General features: G+C 44.2%; 1 protein-coding gene across 1 annotated transcript in view; it reads right to left on the minus strand.

Moving 5' to 3' along the window:
• The window catches only part of LOC311137460 (A-kinase anchor protein 13-like), a 168,246-nt gene that overhangs the window by 111,210 nt on the left and 30,317 nt on the right, over positions 1 to 26,719 (minus strand). The window contains exon 2 of the mRNA XM_084171978.1: positions 18,825 to 18,868. Coding sequence (XP_084028104.1) covers positions 18,825 to 18,857 — 33 coding nt within the window. The 5' untranslated portion in view covers positions 18,858 to 18,868. The remainder of the gene's footprint in view (positions 1 to 18,824; positions 18,869 to 26,719) is intronic.

Consider the following 26,719-nt stretch of genomic DNA (forward strand, 5'->3'; position numbering starts at 1 on the left):
AAAACAAATCCAACCAATACAAAGTAAAATCATGAAGTGCTCCTCAACAATGACAAAAGGCTTAAGACACCAAAGGGAATAGTCTGAAAAAAGACAATCACTGCATAAGAGTCAGAATAAGTATAATTCATTGCTGTCCAAGAGCATGAGCATGCAAGGTTAACTGGGCCTTGGGCCACTTTTAGACTGTGAAAGCCCAATATGGACAACAGGTGTTGAAGAAGAAAGAAAACAAAGAGGAAAAAGAGAACTAAACAATGAGACAAAAGACAACCCGCAGGGGTTTAAGTTTGTGAAATATATTTTCTATGTATTTACAATGTGATTCTTTCTTCCAAATCATGTAGGCTATTTAGCACTACATGAGCACCAGACGTTGGAAATTCAACGCCCTAAGGTTCCAACGGTTCCACTAAGGTTCCAACTAGGGCTGGGCGATATGGCCTAAAAATCATATCTCGATTTTTTCAAACTTATGAGTGATTCACGATGTACAGTGCATTCGGAAAGTATTCAGGCCTCTTGACTTTTTCCACTTTGTTATGTCACAGTGTCACGATCGTTCATTAACGAGAAGGACCAAGGCGCAGCGTGATATGCATCCATATTTATTGACGTACTGAACACACGACAAAAACAACAAACGAAACGTGAAGTCCAAGGTAGACTAATAACATACCTTTACGGAACAAGATCCCACACAAACTGGTGCCAAACGGCTGCCTAAGTATGGTCCCCAATCAGAGACAACGAGCTACAGCTGCCTCTGATTGGGAACAACCCTGGCCAACATAGATCTAAACGATCTAGAAACTAAACATAGAAATAAACACAACACGAAATATACACACCCTGACTCAACAAATAACCGTCCCCTGAGTCAGGGCGTGACAGTACCCCCCCCCCCCCCCCCAAAGGTGCGGACTCCGACCGCGCCACATAAACCTAATAGGGTAGGGGCCGGGTGGGCATTCCGCCTCGGAGGCGGATACGGCTCCGGGTGTAACCACCACTTACTCTCCACCTCCCCGTTGTGCCCCTGGTCTGGTCTGGACCTTGGCGCGTTGCTTCCTCTCTCCTTCCTCCCACGAAGTACCACGCCCTGTCTGGACCCTGGTGTGGGAGACCCCGAACCTGGAGAGGGGCTGACGTCTGGGTCTGGACTGGAACCGCTGACTGGAGCTGGACCCGACGACGGTGGATCGAACTGCTCTGGCTCCGGGGTGGAGCCGCTGACCAGAACTGGATCAGGCACCGATGGAGCGGACTGCTCTGGCTCCGGAGTGGAGCCGCTGACCGGAGCTGGACTGGACCCCGGTGGAGCGGATTGCTCTGTCTCCGGAGTGGAACAGCTGACCGGTGCCGGACCAGGCACCGGTGGAACAGGCATGGGCCGTGCCGGACTGGACACACGCACCACTGGCTTGGTGCGGGGCGCAGGAACGGGCCGGACTGGGCTGACGACGCGCACCCCTGGCTTGGTGCGGGGAGCAGGAACGGGCCGTACCGGACTGGCGACGCGCACCACTGGCCTGGTGCGGGGAGCAGGAACGGGCCGTACCGGACTGGCGACGCGCACCACTGGCTTGGTGCGGGGAGCAGGAACGGGCCGTACCGGACTGGCGACGCGCACCACTGGCCTGGTGCGAGGGACAGGAACAGGTCGGACCGGGCTGGCGACGCGCACCACTGGCTTGGTGCGAGGGACAGGAACAGGTCGGACCGGGCTGGCGACGCGCACCACTGACTTGGTGCGAGGGACAGGAACAGGCCGGACCGGGCTGGCGATGCGCACCACTGGCTTAGTGCGGGAATCAGGAACGGGCCGGACCGGACTGGCGACACCCACCACTCGATTGGTGCGAGGAGCGGGACTGGGTTCCTTCATTAACCCCCGCTCCTTCTGCTGCCTAACCAGCTCCTCTCGCCGTGCCTCTACACTTTCCTTCTGCTCCCTCTGCACCAATGACCCCCTTAATCTGGCGGCCTCCTGTGCTAAACGGCTGAACCGCTCTATCGCGGCCTCCTGCTGCCTCGTCGTCCACGGCGTGAGCCCCCCCCTAAATTTTTTTGGGGCTTGTCTCTCCCCCGTGCTCATGGCCTCCATCCCTCTTGCCAGACTCTCGCTCATCTCCTCCCAAGTCCATCCTCTCTCCTCATCACGCTGCTTGATCCAGGATTGCGGGATCTTCTGTCACGATCGTTCATTAACGAGAAGGACCAAGGCGCAGCGTGATATGCATCCATATTTATTGACGTACTGAACACACGACAAAAAAAACAAACGAAACGTGAAGTCCAAGGTAGACTAATAACATACCTTTACGGAACAAGATCCCACACAGACTGGTGCCAAACGGCTGCCTAAGTATGGTCCCCAATCAGAGACAAAGAGCTACAGCTGCCTCTGATTGGGAACCACCCTGGCCAACATAGATCTAAACGATCTAGAAACTAAACATAGAAATAAACACAAAACGAAATATACACACCCTGACTCAACAAATAACCGTCCCCTGAGTCAGGGCGTGACACACAGCCTTATTCTAAAATTGATTTTCTCATCAATCTACACACAATACCCCATAATGACAAAGCAAAAACAGGTTTTTAGAAATGTATGCAAATGTCGAGAAGAAAAAAGTAATACATTAAATATCACATTTACATATGTATTCAGACCCTTTACTCAGTCTCTCCAGAGATATTCGATCGGGTTCAAGTGCGGGCTCTGGCTGGGCCACTCAAGGACATTCAGAGACTTGTCCCGCAGCCACTCCTGCGTTGTCTTGGCTGTGTGCTTAGGGTCGTTGTCCTGTTGCAAGGTGAACCTTTACCCCAGTCTGAGGTCCTGAGTGCTCTGGAGCAGGTTTTCTTCATCAAGGATCTCTCTGTACTTTGCTCCGTTCATCTTTCCCTCGATCCTGACTAGTCTCCCAGTCCCTGCCACTGAAAAACATCCCCACAGCATGATGCTTCCACCACCATGCTTCACTGTAGGGATGGTGCCAGGTTTCCTCCAGATGCGACGCTTGGCATTCAGGCCAAAGAGTTCAATCTTGGTTTCATCAGACCAGAGAATCTTGTTTCTCATGGTCTGAGAGTCCTGTAGGTGCCTTTTGGCAAACTCCAAGCGGGCTGTCATGTGCCTTTTACTGAGGAGTGGCTTCCATCTGGCCACTCTACCATAAAGTGCTGCAGAGATGGTTGTCCTTCTGGAAGGTTCTCCCATCTCCACAGAAGCAACCTGGAGCTCTGTCAGAGTGACCATCAGGTTCTTGATCATCTCCCTGACCAAGGCCCTTCTCCCCTGATTGCTCAGTTTGGCCGGGCGGCCAGCTCTGGGAAGAGTCTTGGTGGTTCCAAACTTCTTCCATTTAAGAATGATGGAGGGATCTTCAATGCTGCAGAAATGTTTTGGTACCCTTCCCCAAATCTGTGCCTCGTCACAATCTTGTCTCGGCGCTCTACAGCCAATTCCTTCGACCTCATGGCTTGGTTTTTGCTCTGACATGCACTGTCAACTCTGGGACCTTATATAAACAGGTGTGTGCCTTTCCAAATCATCTCCAATCAATTTCATTTAAGACAGGTGGACTCCAATCAAGTTGTAGAAACATCTCAAGGAAGATCAATGGAAACAGGATGCACCTGAGCTCAATTTCGAGTCTCATAGCAAAGGGTCTGAATACTTATGTAAATAAGGTATTTCTGTTTGTTTTTAAAAATAAATTTTTATATACATTTGCAAAATTGTGTGTAGCTTGATGAGGAAAACATTTTATTCAATCAATTTTAGGTTAGGTTAGGTTAACAAGGTTGTAACGTAACAAAATGTGGAAAAAGGGAAGGTGTCTGAATACTTTCCGAATGCACTGTATATCTAGATCAGGGGTGTCAAACGTACGGCCCGCGGGCCGGATCAGGCCCGCAAACGGGTTTAATCCGGCCCGCGAGATGATTTAAAAAATAAAAAAATAAAAAAATAAAAATAAATGTGGAAAGTATAAAAATGCGCTGCAATTTTTATATAAAATAAACTGCTGTTCCAATTGCGTCCACTGGATGGCGCAATAGCAATTGTGTTAAGCAAGCAAACTGTTTATACCGGGGCAGAGCAAGTAGGTCAAGCACGTGCAGCCAATGAGCTACTTTGTTTTGCCCGCGATATTTATTACGGCTTCTACTTTTAACATTATGTGCTTTGGCACCCTCATTGCCCCAATATGTCTCTTTCAAAAAAGAGAAAAGTGGACGCAGAGTGCAGAGTGTTCCAAGAAAAATGGTCATCCTATTTAATCACGGAATTGAATGGGAAAGCTGTATGTTTGGTGTGTTCAGAGCATGTTGCAGTGCTGAAAGAATATAACCTTCGTCGCCACTATGTGAGTCTTCATGCCGACAAATATGACAACTTTCAAGGACAGCGGAGATGAGAGAAGGTGAATGAACTGTTGGCGGGTCTGAAGAAACAGCAGTCTGTGTTTACTCACAGCCGAGACATCAGTGACGCTGCAGTGAAAGCTAGCTACCTCATTGCTAATGAAATCGCAGTGGCTTCAAAACCATTTAGTGAGGGTGAATTTGTAAAAACATGCATGATGAAGGCAGCGGAGATTGTGTGCCCTGAAAAGCGGCAGGCTTTTGCAAATATCAGCCTGACAAGAAACACAGTTGCAGACAGGATTTCCGATCTTTCAGTGGATTTGGACAGCCAGTTGAAGCAAAAAGTAAAGTCATTTATTGCGTTTTCGGTTGCAATTGATGAAAGCAAGGACATTACAGATGTTGCACAACTGGCCATTTTTTCATCCGCGGAGTTGATGACACATTGACCGTCACCGAGGAGTTCGTGGAGTTGGTGCCGATGACAGATACAACGACAGCAGCTGATATTTTTACCGCACTCGTCGGCGCGCTGGACAGGGTCGGAGTGGACTGGTCCCGCGCTGTCAGCCTGGCTACAGATGGTGCGCCCTCAATGATCGGGAAAAAAGCAGGCGTTGTGACAAAGTTCAGAGAGAAAGTGCAATCTGCAAATGGAGGACGTGATTTTTTGACTTTTCACTGTATTTTGCACCAGGAGGCTTTGTGTTGCAAGTCATTAAAGATGGATAACGTCATGAAGGTGGTCATCCAAACTGTTAATTTCATCCGATCCAGAAGCCTGAATCACCGGCAGTTTGACAGCCTTCTCAGAGAGAAAGACCACATCTATGGCCTGCCATACCACACTGAGGTAAGATGGTTAAGCCGAGGTGCTGTGCTGAGGCGTTTCTTTGATTTACGAGAAGAAATTGAACAGTTCATGGAAGAAAAGGGCAAACCAGTGTTAGAATTTCATTCGGCAGAATGGATGCCGGACCTTGCATTTATGGTGGATGTTACAGAGCACCTGAATAACTTGAACAAACAGCTGCAAGGGCGCAACAAAGTTGTCACGCAGTATTATGACAGCATACGTTCTTTCAAGTTGAAGCTGTCATTGTGGGAGACGCAACTTGCCGGTGGTGATGCAGCACACTTCCCCTGTCTGAAAAATGTGTGCGCGACCCAACATGTGGCAGACATGAAGCGGTTCAAAGATAAAATAACGGGACTGTTACGGGAGTTTGAGCAACGCTTTCAGATTTATGTTTATATGTTTTTATGTTGATGTGCTATTGTTTTTAATTGATTTTATTTTATTTGTATATTTAACATATTCTTGACTCTGTGGTTCTTGCACTTGTTTGGGGAACAGGATTTCATTATTTTTATCTACATTTCTGCCTGAGAAATGACACCCTGATATAGTTCTGTGATCTGTGAAACAGTTCTGTTAATCACTGAGGCATTGTGTGTTTGTGTGTTCTTTGTCCTCAGAACTTTCAAATAACTTGAGGTGTTTTATGATTAATAGTGATGTTGTGCTTTTGGACACTGTCCTCAGGCTCCAGCTTTATGTTTATATGTTTTTATGTTGATGTGCTATTGTTTTTAATTGATTTTATTTTATTTGTATATTTAACCTATTCTTGACTCTGTGGTTCTTGCACTTGTTTGGGGAACAGGATTTCATTATTTGTATCTACATTTCTGCCTGAGAAATGACACCCTGATATAGTTCTGTGATCTGTGAAACAGTTCTGTTAATCACTGAGGCATTGTGTGTTTGTGTGTTCTTTTTCTTTAGAATTTTCAAATAAACTTGATGTGTTTTATGATTAATAGTGATGTTGTGCTTGTACTATTTTGGACACACCGTCCTCAGGCTCCAGCTTTATGTTGTATGTTGATCGTATTAAAACAAAGAAAACAATCTGAAGTTGTTGTTTTTAAGTTATATATACACCATGATTTTTCCGGTCCGGCCCACTTGGGAATAGATTTTCCTCCATGTGGCCCCTGAGCTAAAATGAGTTTGACACCCCTGATCTAGATTTTTCAAATGTTTTCTCTAAATAAGCTTTGTTGTACAGTTAAAGGTCAAATACACTGCATTTCAAACAGTCAGCAATATTTTAAGGCTTGTGAAATTATACCTAAAAAAGTATTTGATCCCCTGCTGATTTTGTACGTTTGCCCACTGACAAAGACATGATCAGTCTATAATTTTAATGGTAGGTTTATTTGAACAGTGAGAGACAGAAGAACAACAAAAAATCCAGAAAAACACATGTCAAAAATGTTATAAATTGATTTGCATTTTATTGAGGGAAATAAGTATTAGACCCCTCTGCAAAACATGACTTAGTACTTGGTGGCAAAACCCTTGTTGGCAATCACAGAGGTCAGACGTTTCTTGTAGTTGGCCACCAGGTTTGCACACATCTCAGGAGGGATTTTGTCCCACTCCTCTTTGCAGATCTTCTCCAAGTCATTAAGGTTTCGAGGCTGACGTTTGGCAACTCGAACCTTCAGCTCCCTCCACAGATTTTCTATGGGATTAAGGTCTGGAGACTGGCTAGGCCACTCCAGGACCTTAATGTGCTTCTTCTTGAGCCACTCCTTTGTTGCCTTGGCCGTGTGTTTTGGGTCATTGTCATGCTGGAATACCCATCCACGACCCATTTTCAATGCCCTGGCTGAGGGAAGGAGGTTCTCACCCAAGATTTGACGGTACATGGCCCCGTCCATCGTCCCTTTGATGCGGTGAAGTTGTCCTGTCCCCTTAGCAGAAAAACACCCCCAAAGCATAATGTTTCCACCTCCATGTTTGACGGTGGGGATGGTGTTCTTGGGGTCATAGGCAGCATTCCTCCTCCTCCAAACACGGCGAGTTGAGTTGATGCCAAAGAGCTCCATTTTGGTCTCATCTGACCACAACACTTTCACCCAGTTCTCCTCTGAATCATTCAGATGTTAATTGGCAAACTTCAGACGGGCATGTATATGTGCTTTCTTGAGCAGGGGGACCTTGCGGGCGCTGCAGGACTTCAGTCCTTCACGGCGTAGTGTGTTACCAATTGTTTTATTGGTGACTATGGTCCCAGCTGCCTTGAGATCATTGACAAGATCCTCCCGTGTAGTTCTGGGCTGATTCCTCACCGTTCTCATGATCATTGCAACTCCACGAGGTGAGATCTTGCATGGAGCCCCAGGCCGAGGGAGATTGACAGTTCTTTTGTGTTTCCTCCATTTGCGAATAATCGCACCAACTGTTGTCACCTTCTCACCAAGCTGCTTGGCGATGGTCTTGTAGCCCATTCCAGCCTTGTGTAGGTCTACAATCTTGTCCCTGACATCCTTGGAGAGCTCTTTGGTCTTGGCCATGGTGGAGAGTTTGGAATCTGATTGATTGATTGCTTCTGTGGACAGGTGTCTTTTATACAGGTAACAAACTAAGATTAGGAGCACTCCCTTTAAGAGTGTGCTCCAAATCTCAGCTCGTTACCTGTATAAAAGACACCTGGGAGCCAGAAATCTTTCTGATTGAGAGGGGGTCAAATACTTATTTCCCTCATTAAAATGCAAATCAATTTATAACATTTTTGACATGCGTTTTTCTGGATTTTTTGTTGTTATTCTGTCTCTCACATTTCAAATAAACCTACCATAAAAATTATAGACTGATCATTTCTTTGTCAGTGGGCAAACGTACAAAATCAGCAGGGGATCAAATACTTTTTGTCGGCCTTGCATTAAAGAACATAATTGGTTAAGGAAAACTGTGATAAATAAAAAAGTATATCAGTTTCATTTAAGGACCAAAGGATTGACAGCCGTCCCATATAGATTGCAAAATAGTTCGGAAGAGATTTTTGACGTACCGATCCTATGGCATAGTGTTTATGAACTTATACGCAAAACGACACCGGATTCAAAAATTAGAATCTTTCAATTTAAATTATTATCTAAAATTCTTGCTACCAATAGAATGTTATTTATATGGGGAATACAATCTTCCCAGCTCTGCAGATTTTGCTGCGAAGAGACAGAATCATTAGATCATTTGTTTTGGTACTGTCCATTTGTAGCTTGTTTTTGGACACAGGTCCAGGAATGGCTAAAGGATTGCAATATTTACCTGGAGCTAACCTTTCAGATAGCATTACTGGGTGATCTGAAAAGTCATAGTCAATCGATAATATAATAATACTTTTAGCAAAAATGTTTATTTTTAATTCACAATCTGTAGAAACAATGAGAATAGAAAGGTTCAGAATTTTTGTAAAACATCACAGTACAGTTGAAATATATATGGCAAATAGAAATCCTATATGGATGGTGTTAAGAGATATATGGGAGGTGTTGAATGGAGTTGAAGGATGGGACTAATAACAACTAACAACAAAATAATAACAAGATAACTAATAATGTAAGCATACTGTGTCCATAATAAGTATATAGGTTGTATGTTGGGAGCTTTTGGGAAAGAGCACAGTTAGAAAGATATGGCATATAGAAGCAAACCGGATGGACATCATGACAATGATCGGAGAGGTTGAGAGTAGAAGAAGTTCAGGAGAAAAAAACAAACAAAATATAATTATTGTAAAATTGACTGTGTCCATAAAATGTAGATAGTAACTATAAGCTGGAAGTAGAGGCCTAAGCATTGTTGTTCACTAGTTTACCCCAAGTAGGGAAAGGGTGGCGGGGTTGGAAAGTAATAAAGGGGAATATATATATAAAAAACATGGGAGATTGGAAGTGATGCAGACAATTACATTGATGGAATTTACAATCTATCTGCAATATTAAGCTGATCTACCCCCCCCCCCCCCCCAAAAAATAAAAAAAATACTTTTTTCCCTCACTGTATAAGCCTTTCACAACCATAAGACCCACTAATTATGTATTTATTTTATCAAAATAGTCTAACCTGCTTTGTTGCAATAATCACTGATCTGGCTTTCAAGTCTGTCTATGAAAATACCATTTTTGTTACAAATGTAACCTGAACCATGCATAATGCACATTCACTAACAATGACTAACTTCTTGTAGCATGCATTATAGAAAATTAACACAATCTCTCAAGCACAAGCCCACATTTTAGTGAGTAGCCAGCTAATGTTAATATCTCAAGTTTAGCCAACTTGGATCTATTTGCTAGCTAACAAGGAAGACAGTTGAATTGTTATGAACACACCATTATGTCCGTCTACAACTGTTTGAACAGCATGCTAGTCTGTTCACTTTGTTCAGATGTTGAAATCAAGTATCCTACCTTATTTATCCGAATGACAACTAGTTGCCAATTCCTTATATAATTGTGTTTTATGCTTATTGCACATTTATAAAACACAGACTAGACAACTAGTATAACAGTATTTGGCTAAAAAGCTGCTAGCGGTACATAGTACCCCCCTCTCTCGCTTTCCCAGATGTTTAGTTCATTTCATTCTGATCTCCTTTGCATTATTGTAGCCTTTCTCTGTAGCCTGTCAACTATGTGTCCGTCTATCCCTGTTCTCTCCTCTCTGCACAGGCCATACAAACGCTTCACACCACGTGGCTGTTCCACTCTAATCTGGTGGTCCCTGCACGCACGACCCACGTGGAGTTCCAGGTCTCTGGCAGCCTCTGGAACTGCCGTTCTGCGGCTAACAAGGCAGAGTTCATCTCAGCCTATGCTACCCTCCAGTCCCTCGACTTCTTGGCGCTGACGGAAACATGGATTACCACAGAAAACACTGCTATTCCTACTGCTCTTTCCTCGTCTAACCATGTGTTCTCGCATATCCCGAGAGCATCTGGTCAGCGTGGCGGTGGCACAGGAATCCTCATCTCTCCCAAGTGGACATTCTCTCTTTTTCCCCTGAACCATCTGTCTATCTCCTCATTTGAATTCCATGCTGTCACAGTCACTAGCCCATTCAAGCTTAACATCCTTGTCATTTATCGCCCACCAGGTTCCCTTGGAGAGTTCATCAATGAGCTTGATGCCTTGATAAGTTCCGTTCCTGAGGATGGCTCACCCCTCACAGTTCTGGGTGACTTTAACCTCCCTACCTTTGACTAATTTCTCTCTGCCTCCTTCTTTCCACTCCTTTCCTCTTTTGACCTCACCCTCTCACCGTCTCCCCCTACTCACAAGGCAGGCAATACACTTGACCTCATCTTTACTAGATGCTGTTCTTCTACTAATCTCACTGCAACTCCCCTCCAAGTCTCCAACCACTACTTTGTATCCTTTTCTCTCTCGCTCTCCTCCAACACTACTCACTCTGCCCCTATTCTGACGTCGCAACCTTCGCTCTCTCTCTCTCCCGCTACTCTCTCCTCTTCCATCCTATCATCTCTTCCCTCTGCTAAATCCTTCTCCCTCCGATCTCCTGATTCTGCCTCCTCAACCCTCCTCTCCTCCCTTTCTGCATCTTTTGACTCTCTATGTCCCCTATCCTCCCGGCCGGCTCGGTCCTCCCCTCCTGCTCCGTGGCTTGACGACTCATTGCGAGCTCACAGAAGAGGGCTCCGGGCAGCCGAGCGGAAATGTAGGAAAACTAGACTCCCTGCAGACCTGTCATCTTTTCACTCCCTCCTCTCTACATTCTCTTCCTCTGTTTCCACTGCTAAAGCCACTTTATACCACTCTAAATTTCAAGCCTCTGCCTCTAACCCTAGGAAGCTCTTTGCCACCTTCTCCTCCCTGCTGAATCCTCCTCCTCCTCCCTCTCTGTGGATGACTTCGTCAACCATTTTGAAAAGAAGGTTGACGACATCCGATCCTCATTTATTAAGTCAAATGACAACGCTGGTCCTGCTCACACTGCCCTACCCTATGCTTTGACTTCTTTCTCCCCTCTCTCTCCAGATGAAATCTTGCGACATGTGACGGCCGGCCGCCCAACAACCTGCCCGCTTGACCCTATCCCCTTCTCTCTTCTCCAGACCATTTCCGGAGACCTTCTCCCTTACCTCATCTCGCTCATCAACTCATCCTTGACCGCTGGCCATGTCCCTTCCGTCTTCAAGAGAGCGAGAGTTGCACCCCTCCTCAAAAAAGGGGACCTACACTCGATCCCTCCGATGTCAACAACTACAGACCAGTATCCCTAGGACTGCCCGCTCCATGATCTCGCCCTCACGGTTGACAACTCCATTGTGTCCTCCTCCCAGAGTGCAAAGACCCTTGGCGTGACCCTGGACAACACCCTGTCGTTCTCCGCTAACATCAAAGTGGTGACCCGATCCTGCAGGTTCATGCTCTACAACATTCGCAGAGTACGACCCTACCTTACACAGAAAGCGGCACAGGTCCTAATCCAGGCACTTGTCATCTCCCGTCTGGATTACTGCAACTCGCTGTTGGCTGGGCTCCCTGCCTGTGCCATTAAACCCCTACAACTTATCCAGAACGCCGCAGCCCGTCTGGTGTTCGACCTTCCCAAGTTCTCTCATGTCACCCCGCTCCTCCGCACACTCCACTGGCTTCCAGTTGAGGCTCGCATCTACTACAAGACCATGGTGCTTGCCTACGGAGCTGTGAGGGGAACGGCACCTCCTTACCTTCAGGCTCTGATCAGACCCTACACCCAAACGAGGGCACTACGTTCATCCACCTCTGGCCTGCTAGCTCCCCTACCTCTACAGAAGCACAGTTCCCGCTCAGCCCAGTCAAAGCTATTTGCTGCTCTGGCACCCCAATGGTGGAACAAGCTCCCCCACGATGCCAGCACAGCGGAGTCACTGACCACCTTCCAGAGACACTTGAAACCCTACCTCTTTAAAGAATACCTGGAATAGTATAAAGTAATCCTTCCACCCCCCACCACCCCCATAAAAAAAAGAAGAAAAATAGTGGTTGTCCCACTTGCTATCATAAGTTGAATGCACCAATTTGTAAGTCGCTCTGGATAAGAGCGTCTGCTAAATGACGTAAATGTAAATGTACCGTGCGCAACAAACTGGGCATACATTTTCCAGAATCAATGTTCATTGATATTCCCATTTTAGTGTCTTCTCTGCACGCAATTTGAGGAGTTGAGACATAAATAAGGTATCGTTAGAAATGTTTAACTTCTCTATTAAAGTAAAAATAATGTCTCAATGTGTTTCGGTATCCATATGACTGATTCTGTTGGACCAAACCTCAAATGCAAATAGCGAGTTGAAACCGATCATTGAATTATCCACACTGCTCCACTACTCTGAATCATTTAGCACCAAGGCCATGACCAGAGTTGGTCCATGTTGGCTTAAAATCACACAGAGCCTAAACCTCTACTGTCAGAAACAAGTTCAAACACAATATTGGAAAAATAATTAGCTTTTTCTAGAGCTTGTGCTATGTGCAGGATGAGGATCCCTTGTTGAAATGTCTCTCCCTATGTGAACACCAGCATGTGCCAGCCACAGCACAGCCACACTGCACATTTGAATGAGTTCTGTCAAGAGTGGCTGGCATGGTGAGGTTTGCCCCGGCCCTGTTACATTCCTGACCCCTCTACTCACACTACACCACAGCCAGCACCCTACACCAGGGGGCTAACTCTGCGCTCACAGTCTCATTGTCAAAGGTTAGGAGTCAAGGAGAGATGAAGAAAGAGAGAAACAGAGAAATGGAATGAACTTCTCCATTGTGTAGTCTAGTCACTTCCTCCCTCCTCATCCTGCAGCCCTATGGGTGGGGCACCAGAGACTAAACAGTCATGTGTTTCAAAGCGTATCAACTCTTCTCACATCACTTAACTTATGTGTTCCATATAGAACAGGGGGGTTACTTGAGTTTATAGAACAGGGGGGTTACTTGACTGTTCAATATTTAGAATAAAATGAAAATGTATGCACTCACTAATTGTAAGTCGCTCTGGATAAGATTGTCTGCTAAATGAGTAAAATGTAATGTAAAAAGTTGACAAACGTCACGTAATGGACTGGAAACAGCAGACACACAGCAGGAATAAGCAACCAATAGTGACCACATACACAAGTACTGCAGCACATCTCAGTCACGTTGCTCTGCAGCTGTTAGTCTAGTTCAATGCCTGGCTCAGTGTGTAGGAGAGGTACTCCTAGAGAACATTTTAGAGTATAAATCAAATAACTTGTTTTCTGCATGCTTTCTGCCACCGCACACTGAACGTTTTTTTCTCCCCTCTCTTGACAGAATCCTGTACTTAGCCTTACCCACCACAACAGGCACAAAGAGTGATATGTTGCATGCTTCCAGAGAACACTGCTTTAGTTATGGAATATTTACTTTGTCAGTGGCTCTGACGTCAGTACATCAGCCAAGTAGAGTTTTGAAAGTAAATGCTGTGTTGCAAAATTAGGTAATCCAGCTGGCCACAAATATGAGGCCAACTAAGAACTGTATGTATGAATGTATTACATCAGAGTTGTAATAGCTGATCTTGCGTCTGAGAGCAGAATATCTGCGGTGGAGAGCAGGGCTGGGATCGGATCGGATCCTCAGAGTGATCAGGTTATGTTTGCTTTCCTCCCTGTTAATGAGAATACCAGCACATACACTGAATGTACAAAGCATTAGGAAAACCTTCCTAATATTGAGTTGCATCCCCTTTTTGCCATCAGAACAGCCTCAATCCATCAGGGCATGGACTCTACAATGTGTAGAAAGCGTTCCACAGGGATGCTGGCCCATGTTGACTCCAATGCTTCCCACAGTTGTGTCAAGTTCTTTTTTTCTTTCTTTTTTTTAGGGGGTAGATCAGCTTTAATATTGCTTATAGATTGTGGCATCATTTCCAATCCCCCATATATATTTAAATATACAGTACCAGTCAAAAGTTTGGACACACCTACTCATTCAAGGGTTTTTCTACATTGTAGAATAATAGTCAAGACATATGGAATCATGTAGTAACCAAGAAAGTGTTAAACAAATCAAAATATATTTTATATTTGAGATTCTTCAAATAGCCACACTTTGCCTTGATGACAGCTTTGCACACTCTTGGTATTCTCTCAACCAGCTTCATGAGGTAGTCACCTGGAATGCATTTCAATTAACAGGTGTGCCTTCTTAAAAGTTAATTTGTGAAATGTATTTACTTCTTAATGCGTTTGAGCCAATAAGTTGTGTTGTGCCAAGGTGGGGGGGGGGGGGGGGGGTATACAGAAGATAGCCCTATTTGGTAAAAGACCAAGTCCATATTATAGCAAGAACAGCTCAAAAAAGCAAAGAGAAACGACAGTCCATCATTACTTTAAGACATGAAGGTCAGTCAAAAATGGAACATTTCAAGAACTTTGAAAGTTTATTCAAGTGCAGTCGCAAAAACCATCAAGCGCTATGATGAAACTAGCTCTCATGAGGACGGCCACAGGAATGGAAGACTCAGAGTTACCTCTGCTGCAGAGGATAAGTTCATTAGAGTTACCAGCCTCAGAAATTGCAGCCCAAATAAATGCTTCACAGATTTCAAGTAACAGACACATCTCAACATCAACTGTTCAGAGGAGACTGTGAATCAGGCCTTCATGGTCGAATTGCTGCCTTGATGTCTTTGTGAGACGCGGTGTGGGTGAACGGATGATCTCCACATGTGTAGTTCCCACCGTAAAGCATGGAGGAGGAGGTGTTATGGTGTGGGGGTGCTTTGCAGGTGACACTGTCTGTGATTTATTTAGAATTCAAGGCACACTTAACCAGCATGGCTACCACAGCATTCTGCAGTGATATGCCATCCCATCTGGTTTGGGCTTAGTGGGACTATCATTTGTTTTTCAACAGGACAATGACCCAACACACCTTCAGGCTGTGCAAGGGCTTTTTGACCAAGAAGGAGAGTGATGGAGTGCTGCATCAGATTACCTGGCCTCCACAATCACCCGACCTCAACCCAATTGAGATGGTTTGGGATGAGTTGGACAGCAGAGTGAAAGAAAAGCAGCCAACAAGTGCTCAGCATATGTGGGAACTCCTTCAAGACTGTTGGAAAAGCAGTCCAGGTGAAGCTGGTTGAGAGAATGCCAAGAGTGTGCAAAGCTGTCATCAAGTCAAAGGGTGGCTATTTGAAGAATCTCAAATATAAACTATGTTTTGATTACTACATGATTCCATATGTGTTATTTCATAGTTTTTATGTCTTCACTATTATTCTACAATGTAGAAAATAGTAAAAATAAAGAAAAACCCTTGAATGAGTAGGTGTGTCCAAACTTTTGACTGGTACTGTAAATCTATATATAAATATAAATATATATATAAATAATCCTAAACCACATCTAGAGTGTTGCTTAGACACAGCTGCCTCCTGCCTCCGCCGGCTCCTGCTATATGTCTAAAGGCCCTGGGTTTCCTACTATATATCTGAAGGCCCGGGGTTTCCTGTTTGTTTACTGAGCATGCTCATGCCAGGAGGAGAGGAGCGCCCAGGCCTAGCTGTGTGCACTGAGCCCAGCTGATCCCCTTCTTCATGTGGCTGCTCCCTGAAATCAGACACCGCTGGGCCATGCATCACACAGCTACAAACTCTTCCTTCCCCTTCTCTACCCCCTTCCGCTCCACAGGCCGGGCGGAGTGCTCTGCTCAGGGATCCAATGGCAACTTGAAGCCCCATCCAAAGCCCCACCCACACACCCAGCTACAGGCCTCTAGAGCCAACTCATGCTACACACTAACAATAGGCCGCAGAGATGGTTCAGATATTGCTCAAGCCTCCCATTCGCAACACAGATATTACAGATTGTCACACAGATAATAATATCCATTGACCTCATTCACTCCACTTGTTCATTAATTTAAAGGGATACTTCAGGATTTTGGCAATGAGGTCCTTTATCTACTTCCCCAGAGTCAGGTGAACTTGTGGATACCATTTTTATGTCTCTGTGTCCAGTATGAAGGAAGTTGGAGGTAGTTTCGCGAGCCAATGTTAACTAGCGTTAGCACAATAATATGGCTATCTGCTAGCATGCAGATACCCATAGACTTCCAGTGCGCTAACGCTAGTTAGTATTTGCCCTAGCGCTAGTTAGCAACTTCCTTCAAACCGCAAGCAGAGACATAAAAATGGTATCCACAAGTTAATCTGACTCATTGCCAAAATCCCGAAGTCTCTTTAACTCCCTGCCTGGATACATCAACATGTTTTGATGTTTTAGAAAAAATTAGCCACTTAGCAAAGTCAAAGCAAACCTTTACGTTATTTAACCCCCACATTCTGTTCTGGGATATGGGCAACACTAAACCATGTTTACAGAGCAGACTTGGTTATGACCAAGAATATAGAGTGAGAACCTCACCACCAGCACAGACACATATGGCCATCATATGTCCATGTAAAGTTAGACCAGACAGCCTAGCCTAACAAAGGCAAGGTGAACATGGACAACCAGCTTTAACGAGAGGTACCACCTGCATGTTTTAAAGGAGTATAACAAGTTACAGTAACCCACATAATCTAATAACAGCGTTATGTCTGGAGCCCAGCCACCCTTCTGACACGTGGGCGCCTCATGCCTTGAGTAAATCTAATTAAACATGCTTTAACCCAAGCAAAACACCAACATGCAATTACCCAGGGCAGCCCTATAACCCAGCCCACTGGCCCTCACTGTCACAGAGCACAGACAGACTATCACTCACTCAACCCAATGTTATGTACAGTTGAAGTAGGAAGTTTACATACACTTAGGTTGGAGTCATTAAAACTCGTTTTCAACCACTCCACAAATTTCTTGTTAACAAACTATAGTTTTGGCAAGTCGGTTAGGACATCTACTTTGTGCATGACACAAGCAATTTTTCCAACAATTGTTTACAGACAGATTATTTCACTTATAATTCACTGTATCACAATTCCAGTGGGTCAGAAGTTTCCATACACTAAGTTGACTGTTCCTTTAAACAGCTTGGAAAATTCCAGAAAATGATGTCATGGCTTTAGAAGCTTCTGATAGGCTAATTGACATAATTTGAGTCAATTGGGGGTGTGTACCTGTGGATGTATTTCAAGGCCTACCTTCAAACTCAGTGCCTCTGCTTGACATCATGGGAAAATCAAAAGAAATCAGCCAAGACCTCAGAAAAAAAATTGTAGACCTCCACAAGTCTGGTTCATCCTTGGGAGCAATTTCCAAACGTCTGATGGAACCACGTTCATCTGTACCAACAATAGTACGCAAGTATAAACACCATGGGACCACGCAGCCGTCATAACGCTCAGGAAGGAGACGCGTTCTGTCTCCTACTCCTAGAGATGAACGTACTTTGGTGCGAAAAGTGCAAATCAATCCCAGAACAACAGCAAAAGGACCTTGTGAAGATGCTGGAGGAAACAGGTACAAAAGTATCTATATCCACAGTAAAACGAGTCCTATATCGACATAACCTGAAAGGCCGCTCAGCAAGGAAGAAGCCACTGCTCCAAAACCGCCATAAAAAAGCCAGTCTACGGTTTGCAACTGCACATGGGAACAAAAATAGAACTGTTTGCCATAATGTCCATCGTTATGTTCGGAGGAAAAAGGGGTAGGCTTGCAAGCCGAAGAACACCATCCCAACCGTGAAGCACGGGGGTGGCAGCATCATACTGTGGGGGTGCTTTGCTGCAGGAGGGACTGGTGCACTTCACAAAATAAATGGCATCATGAGGAAGGAAAATCATGTGGATATATTGAAGCAACATCAAGACATCAGTCAGGAAGTTAAAGCTTGGGTCTTCCAAATGGACAATGACCCCAAGCATACTTCCAAAGTTGTGGCAAAATGGCTTATGGACAACAAAGTCAAGTTATTGGAGTGGCCATCACAAAGCCCTGACCTCAATCCTATAGAACATTTGTGGGCAGAACTGAAAAAGCGTGTGCGAGCAAGGAGGCCTACAAACCTGACTCAGTTACACCAGCTCTGTCAGGAGGAATGGGCCAAAATTCACCCAACTTATTGTGGGAAGCTTGTGGAAGGCTACCAGAAACGTTTGACCCAAGTTAAACAATTTAAAGGCAATGCTACCAAATACTAATTGAGTGTATGTAAACTTCTGACCCACTGGGAATGTGATGAAAGAAATAAAAGCTGAAATAAATCATTCTCTCTACTATTATTCTGACATTTCACATTCTTAAAATAAAGTGGTGATCCTAACTGACCTAAAACAGAATTTGTACTAGGATTAAATGTCAGAAATTGTGAAAAACTGAGTTTAAATGTATTTGGCTAAGGTGTATGTAAACTTCCGACTTAACTGTACACATCCATCCTATGTACAATCTTATATTATATTATGAATACATTTCTCTCTTTTATTCTTAGGTTCCTTTAATCAAAATATGTCAGTATTTAATTTACGTGTCACCAAAACAGAACTCTTTAATTATCTAAAGAAAATGGATTCCAACAACCATAATAGGTTTTGATGGTTTGAATCCATTTCCCAGATGCACCACAGACAGAAATACGATTTTGGATTAAAGTGGCGTACTTACATATAGCGGAGCTTGCTGTGGATTTAGTTTCATGACACTGGCCACTGTGGAGAGAAGAGAGAGAACATCAGTGTTAATAAATGTAGTAAACCCAGAAGCAGAGGGCAGCATGAGGTAAACAGCCATTATATAGCCTCACACTACCACTTCTCTGTGTCAGCTCCACACAACAGGCCAACAGCCTAAGTCAGACCATGGAAGGCGGTTGGGCTGCGGCAGCACTAGGCTTGGGTTCAGACAAGGCATTTAACAGACAACATCAGGCCTAATAACCATCATTAAGGGCACATTACAGAAATGTAGCTGCCTGGGCCTATAATGGCTACCCTGTTCCTCCTTTTTCTCTTTTCCCTAAACTAAGGAATCTAGCTGCTTTCTATGTCTGTGTAGAACACTGCAGACAGAGAGAGACCATTCCTGAGGTTTGGGCTTTGTTGTTAATGATTAAGGTCTAAATATTTTAGTATTTTCTGTGCTGTTTTCATGGACTGGCGGTTTAAAAAATGTCTGTGAAGATGTGGTGGAACTTGACTCCGATCAGCTGAGCACTTTGCATAAGTTTATTATAAAATATATGAACAATGAAATGAATAGGCCTACATGCAAAATTATCACCATAAATCATCTAAGCCAGTTACATGTAAATGTGACTTGTTTCAGGAAAATAGGCGTATGTCGCGTGTCACTACTTCACAAGAGAGCCATTTGAATGTAAACTTTTTTTTGGCAGAAATGCCTTCTGGAACATGTGAACTTTAATATGCCTTAATAACAAACTTGTATGCCGTCTGTAAATACGAATAAAATTGTTCAATTGCGAGCCTAGTTGGTTTAGCCACATTAAAAGACAGGAACCTTCCCGCTAGCCATGATTGGCTGAGATAATGAGTGGGCTGGACATGCCGAGAGATACGTTCGGATTGGTCTGCCATTATCACATAGTAGAACTGCAAAAGTGTTGCTCTCCACTTTCTGGAGGACCGAGTTTTGAAATCAGTGGAATACACTGTAGAATTAGTGTATGATAGCTAAGGAGATGGAGAAAATTCTGGCGTTTGATTGCAAATATGCAGACAGAGTCGAAAAGAGAACACACAGAACTATGTTGTATAAAACACTTGTCTCCGGATTACATCTTCAAACTAAGGCAACCATGGCATCCGTGACAGAGAGGTAGAAGCATTCATCCATGTATAAGGGTAAGTGTCTAACTACCTACATTTTCCAAAAAAAAATTAAGTTAAAGCGTACTGTTAGCTAGCTAGCTAATATTAGCTGGTTGGCTCACTAGCTAATGTTACGTGTATGATCTGTGTAGTAATATTATTCGTATCTCAGACCCATTTGCATAGCTAGTTATAGCCTAATGTTAGCTAGCTGGCTAACATTGAACCTGGTTGGTTAGCTACCTGCAGATTCATGCAGGATAGTAACGTTATGAGTTGGGATTATGGTTCATTGTTCAGCTAGCTAGCTAACTGTTACATGTCTAAACAAAAGTCTCCACTATGCAAGTAACCATTTCAATAGAATATTCATGATGTCACTGCGACAACTGTTGATAGACGTAGCTGATAAATTAGCTATGGCTATCTACTCTGATTTCAGAGCCCTCTCATCTGAGTGTGCTAGAGCGCAGAATAACTGACAAATTTACGAATGCTCAACACCCGTTGAATATGGCCGGTGTCAGTAAACGTTGGCAGAAAAGCGTAATTAAATTGTTGCCAGCAGCACAGTTGCAGTCACCAACGCTCTGGATAACATAAAAACAGCCTAACCAGCTCTGCTATGGTGAGTAAAGTGGTCAGATTGAGCTGTTCCCTCATTTGTGTCTGGAAGTAGCTAGCAAGCTAGCCAACGTTAGCCAGTTAGCTTGGGTGCTTGACTGCTGTTGTTAGGTCAGAACGCTTGGATCAACCCTACTCCTCGGCCAGAGCATCCAGTGTGCGCTCTGAACGCTCAGAGCGCGAAACGCTCTGTATTTACGAACGGACAATCTAACAACGCTCTGAGTTTACGAACGCCCAGAGTGCATTCTGAGCACACTCTGGCACTCCAGATTGAATTTACGAACACACCCGTAGTATAAACCAGCCTTTAGTCTTGAACTCTTTGGTTTTTTAGTACATGGCCTCACGTGTGAATCCTTAAAGAGATGGGTGGGGCTAAGGCTTAAGAGGGTGTGAACAATGCTGAATGGGTGTAGACAAAGAAGAGCTCTCCAGTAGGTGTACCAAAACATTCAAGGGCCATTTTCTCAAAAGTGAGGTTACAAGTTTATCAACTTTCAAAGCAGAATTACTTTCCCATTGTTCCTCAACTGTGGTGTATGATATACCATTTTCTAGCTCTGAGTCTCTACTTTTATCCAATGTAAAAAATACAATTTCAAATGTTGCTACATAAGACCGAATCGAGCCGGTTGGTCACAAATAAGAATGAAATACAGACTCTGATCCCGGGTCAGCTGATCTGTGTGACGAGGCTCTGTTCAAAGCAGCAACAGGAAGTGTCTCCATTGAGAAGAGAACAGAGAGTCCTAACAGGCCTGGCTGGCACGAGCCCTGCCATTCATCCCAAACATGTCACTTTGCATGGCAAGTAGAGACCCATAGATATGCACAGGCAAGGAAACTGTTATTGCCCATTAAATACAACAACACAGACAATGTTGTACTGCAGTGAGCAAAGGTAACTTTTAAAGAGACAGTAGCATTAGTTTTCCAAATGCAATACTCATTTCCTCTTTAGCATTACTTCATCATGTACTATAAACTCACTTTGAACTTGCACCAGTTGTTATATCGTATTTGATCAATGCATAAAACCACACACACGAACAAACACGCTTAAGGCTGCCTGCCTTCTACACATCACAGAGTGACTGTGACACAGACCTCACTTCAGGTATATGTTTTGAGAGAACAGAGCAGGTCTGAGACTATGTGCGTGTGCCCTTGCCATTCTTTGGAATCTCAGTGTGCTGCCGAGCATGATACCCACGTGCAACAGGGCGTGGGCTCTAACCAGCTCTACCCGGGCATGAAAACATCCACGCACCACACACTAGGCCTTACTCAGACCACAGCAACACTGACTGAACTTGTCGCAACTAGCCTCTATTGTATCATTGGGGAGAATGTTCTCTCATGTCAATCAATTAGGGCATCCTTTTTATCTGTGAAGCAACCGTTCAATGGGAGCGGAGTAAATGGAAAGCCCTTCCTCCTCATTATTATCTTGTCCACCTTCTGTCTACTTCAGATGATAATCCACCCCCCACTATTGTTTAGCAATCAGCCTCAAGTCACGTTCTGCAGGGGGGAATTTAAAGAGGCAATCTGATTATTGAGTCTCAAGTCACAGAGTGTACCCATGCCCACTGACAAAATGGAAAACTGATTTGCTTTTGGAAAAATATATATGACTTTAAACCTAAATTGCAGTCCTGTAGATGCCGGTCACTCACATAGAAGGTCTCTCTAATCCTATATTGTGATGTCAAACTCTCAGTTATAATTCCCTTTAAAACCACCAGCACAACTGCACAGACCATAGCCCTGCCTGCCCAACCCCCACTATAAGCCACTGCTGCAGCTTGAGCCCCAGCCCCATTCTACCCCTTTCCTCATCAAAGCCCCTGTTCCAGTCCCAGCTTAACCCCCATGAACCCTCATGGTGAGTACCAGCCCCAGCCTCAGCCTCATCCACAGTCCCAGCCTTAGAGGGTCTTCATACTTACTAGACTTTTTCACAAAAATACCCACGGCTACACATATACTGCAATGTAAACTTCAAAACTTATCACGTCTCGACCGCTACCTCCGGACGTAGCACACGACACTCGCCCGAACAGTTGCCCCCATCTAAGCAGGGCAGTGTAAACAAATGTCTTGTTGAGCAAGTATTCGATTGTAATAGCATAGCAATGTTTTTGAAACAGCTGAAATATACAGACATTGTCCTTCTTTTTGAGATTTGTTTTATTGAGTTTTTCCTGAAATTGTAGTAACAGCCTGTTAACGTTCTGAAATTGTCACCATAGTTTTAAATCTCAACAGTGTTTATTACTTTTTTTTGGGTTCGACTGCACTGAGCCACCGAGGTCCATGCAAGAAGCAACTCCTCAGGGAATTATCAACGATTTCAGTCGCAATTTGCGACCCATGGGGCGGCGCACAATTGGCCCAGTGTCGTCCAGGGTAGGGGAGGGAATGGCCGGCAGGGATGTAGCTCAGTTGGTAGAGCATGGTGTTTGCAACACCAGGGTTGTGGGTTCGATTCCCACGGGGGGCCAGTATGAAAAAAAATAAAGAATGAAAAAAATTTGTTTTTATGTATGCACTCACTAACTGTAAGTTGCTCTGGAAAAGAGCGTCTGCTAAATGACTAAAATGTAAATGTAATGTATTCATCCCCCTTGGTGTTTTCCCTATTTTGTTGCATTACAACCTGTAATTTAAATGGATTTTTATTTGGATTTCATGTAATGGACATGCACAAAATAGTCCAAATCGGTGAAGTGAAATTCAAAAAAATAAATAACAGAAAAGTGGTGAGTGCATATGTATTCACCCCCTTTGCTATGAAGCCCCTAAATAAGATCTGGTCCAACCAATTACCTTCAGAAGTCACATAATTACTTAAATAAAGTCCACCTGTGTGCAATCTAAGTGTCACATGATCTGTCACATGATCTCAGAATATATACAGTGGGGAGAACAAGTATTTGATACACTGCCGATTTTGCAGGTTTTCCTACTTACAAAGCATGTAGAGGTCTGTAATTTTTATCATAGGTACACTTCAACTGTGAGAGACGGAATCTAAAACAAAAATCCAGAAAATCACATTGTATGATTTTTAAGTAATTAATTTGCATTTTATTGCATGACATAAGTATTTGATACATCAGAAAAGCAGAACTTAATATTTGGTACAGAAACCTTTGTTTGCAATTACAGAGATCATACGTTTCCTGTAGGTCTTGACCAGGTTTGCACACACTGCAGCAGGGATTTTGGCCCACTCCTCCATACAGACCTTCTCCAGATCCTTCAGATTTCGGGGCTGTCGCTGGGCAATACGGACTTTCAGCTCCCTCCAAAGATTTTCTATTGGGTTCAGGTCTGGAGACTGGCTAGGCCACTCCAGGACCTTGAGATGCTTCTTACGGAGCCACTCCTTAGTTGCCCTGGCTGTGTGTTTCGGGTCATTGTCATGCTGGAAGACCCAGCCACGACCCATCTTCAATGCTCTTACTGAGGGAAGGAGGTTGTTGGCCAAGATCTCGCGAGACATGGCCCCATCCATCCTCCCCTCAATACGGTGCAGTCGTCCTGTCCCCTTTGCAGAAAAGCATCCCCAAAGAATGATGTTTCCACCTCCATGCTTCACGGTTGGAATGGTGTTCTTGGGGTTGTACTCATCCTTCTTCTTCCTCCAAACACGGCTTTAGACCAAAAAGCTATATTTTTGTCTCATCAGACCACATGACCTTCTCCCATTCCTCCTCTGGATCATCCAGATGGTAATTGGCAAACTTCAGACGGGCCTGGACATGCGCTGGCTTGAGCAGGGGGACCTTGCGTGCGCTGCAGGATTTTAATCCATGACGGCGTAGTGTGTTACTAATGGTTTTCTTTGAGACTGTGGTCCCAGCTCTCTTCAGGTCATTGACCAGGTCCTGCCGTGTAGTTCTGGGCTGATCCCTCACCTTTGTCATGATCATTGATGCCCCACGAGGTGAGATCTTGCATGGAGCCCCAGACCGAGGGTGATTGACCGTCATCTTGAACTTCTTCCATTTTCTAATAATTGCGCCAACAGTTGTTGCCTTCTCACCAAGCTGCTTGCCTATTGTCCTGTAGCCCATCCCAGCCTTGTGCAGGTCTACAATTTTATCCCTGATGTCCTTACACAGCTCTCTGGTCTTGGCCATTGTGGAGAGGTTGGAGTCTGTTTGATTGAGTGTGTGGACAGGTGTCTTTTATACAGGTAACGAGTTCAAATAGGTGCAGTTAATACAGGTAATGAGTGGAGAACAGGAGGGCTTCTTAAAGAAAAACGAACAGGTCTGTGAGAGCCGGAATTCTTACTGGTTGGTAGGTGATCAAATACTTATGTCATGCAATAAAATGCAAATTAATTACTTAAAAATCATACAATGTGATTTTCTGGATTTTTGTTTTAGATTCCGTTTCTCACAGTTGAAGTGTACCTATGCTAAAAATTACAGACCTCTACATGCTTTGTAAGTAGGAAAACCTGCAAAATCGGCAGTGTATCAAATACTTGTTCTCCCCACTGTACACCTGTTCTGAAAGGCCCCAGGGTCTGCAACACCACTAAGCAAGGGGCACCACCAAGCAACTAAGGAGCTCTCCAAACAGGTCAGGGACAAAAAATATCCGAAACTTTGAACATCCCACGGAGCACCATTAAATCAATTATTAAAAAATGGAAAGAATATGGCACCACAACAAACTGGCCAAGAGAGGGCTGCCCACCAAAACTCATGGACAAGGCAAGGAGGGCATTAATCAGAGAGGCAACAAAGACACCAAAGATAACCCTGAAGGAGCTGCAAAGCTCCACAGCGGAGAGTGGAGTATCTGTCCATAGGACCACTTTAAGCCGTACATTCCAGAGCTGGGCTTTTTCGGAAGAGTTACTTACAGAAAAAAATAAGCAAACACGTTTGGTGTTCGCCAAAAGGCATGTGGGAGGCTCCCCAAACATATGGAAGAAGGTACTCTGGTCAGATGAGACTAAAATTGAGCTTTTTGGCCATCAAGGAAAACGCTATGTCTGGCGCAAACCCAACACCTCTCATCACCCCGAGAATACCATCCCCACAGTGAAGCATGGTGGTGGCAGCATCATGCTGTGAGGATGTTTTTCATCGGCAGGGACTAGGAAACTGGTCAGAATTGAAGGAATGATGGATGGCGCTAAATACAGGGAAATTCTTGAGGGAAACCTGTTTCAGTCTTCCAGAGATTTGAGACTGGGACGGGGGTTCACCTTCCAGCAGGACAATGACCCTAAGCATACTGCTAAAGCAACACTTGAGTGGTTTAAGGGGAAACATTTAAATGTCTTGGAATGGCCTAGACAAAGCCCAGACCTCAATCCAATTGAGAATCTGTGGTATGACTTACAGATTGCTGTACACCAGCGGAACCCATCCAACTTGAAGGAGCTGGAGCAGTTTTGTCTTGAAGAATGGGCAAAAATCCCAGTGGCTAGATGTTCCAAGCTTATAGAGACATATCCCAAGAGACTTGCAGCTGTAATTGCGGCAAAAGGTGGCTCTACAAAGTATTGACTTTGGGGGGGTGAATAGTTATGCATGCTCAAGTTCTGTTTTTTTGTCTTATTTCTTGTTTGTTTCACAATACAACATATTTTGCATCTTCAAAGTGGTAGGCATGTTGTGTAAAATAAATGATACAAACACCCAAAAAATCCATTTTAATTCCAGGTTGTAAGGCAAGAAAATAGGAAAAATGCCAAGGGGGGTGAATACTTTCGCAAGCCACTGTAGCATAATGTTACCTAGCTGTGTAGCCTATATTATAATATGAATTACACTGTATGATAATGCTACTGTACATTTATATTCGTATGGAGAGGTAAATGTTCTTTATTGATATGCTAACATTATTTGATCATGAAGCATGTTGTTAGTTAGCTAGCTCCCCAGCAGGAGTGAGCTGTATAAGTGTAAGGACGAGAAGATAAAGACTAATTGTCTGCACATGCTTGTGGATTGTTGCATTATCCAAGAGTGTAATATGACATTTTGTTTAAAGTATCGCCTTTTCTTAAACAAGCCATACAAAGCTGGTTACAATTTCAGTTTTATCCTCCAGAAAAGATACAACAAA

The sequence above is a fragment of the Coregonus lavaretus genome (genome assembly GCF_964263955.1).
Source record: "Coregonus lavaretus genome assembly, chromosome: 11".
NCBI classification, from domain to species: domain Eukaryota; kingdom Metazoa; phylum Chordata; class Actinopteri; order Salmoniformes; family Salmonidae; genus Coregonus; species Coregonus lavaretus.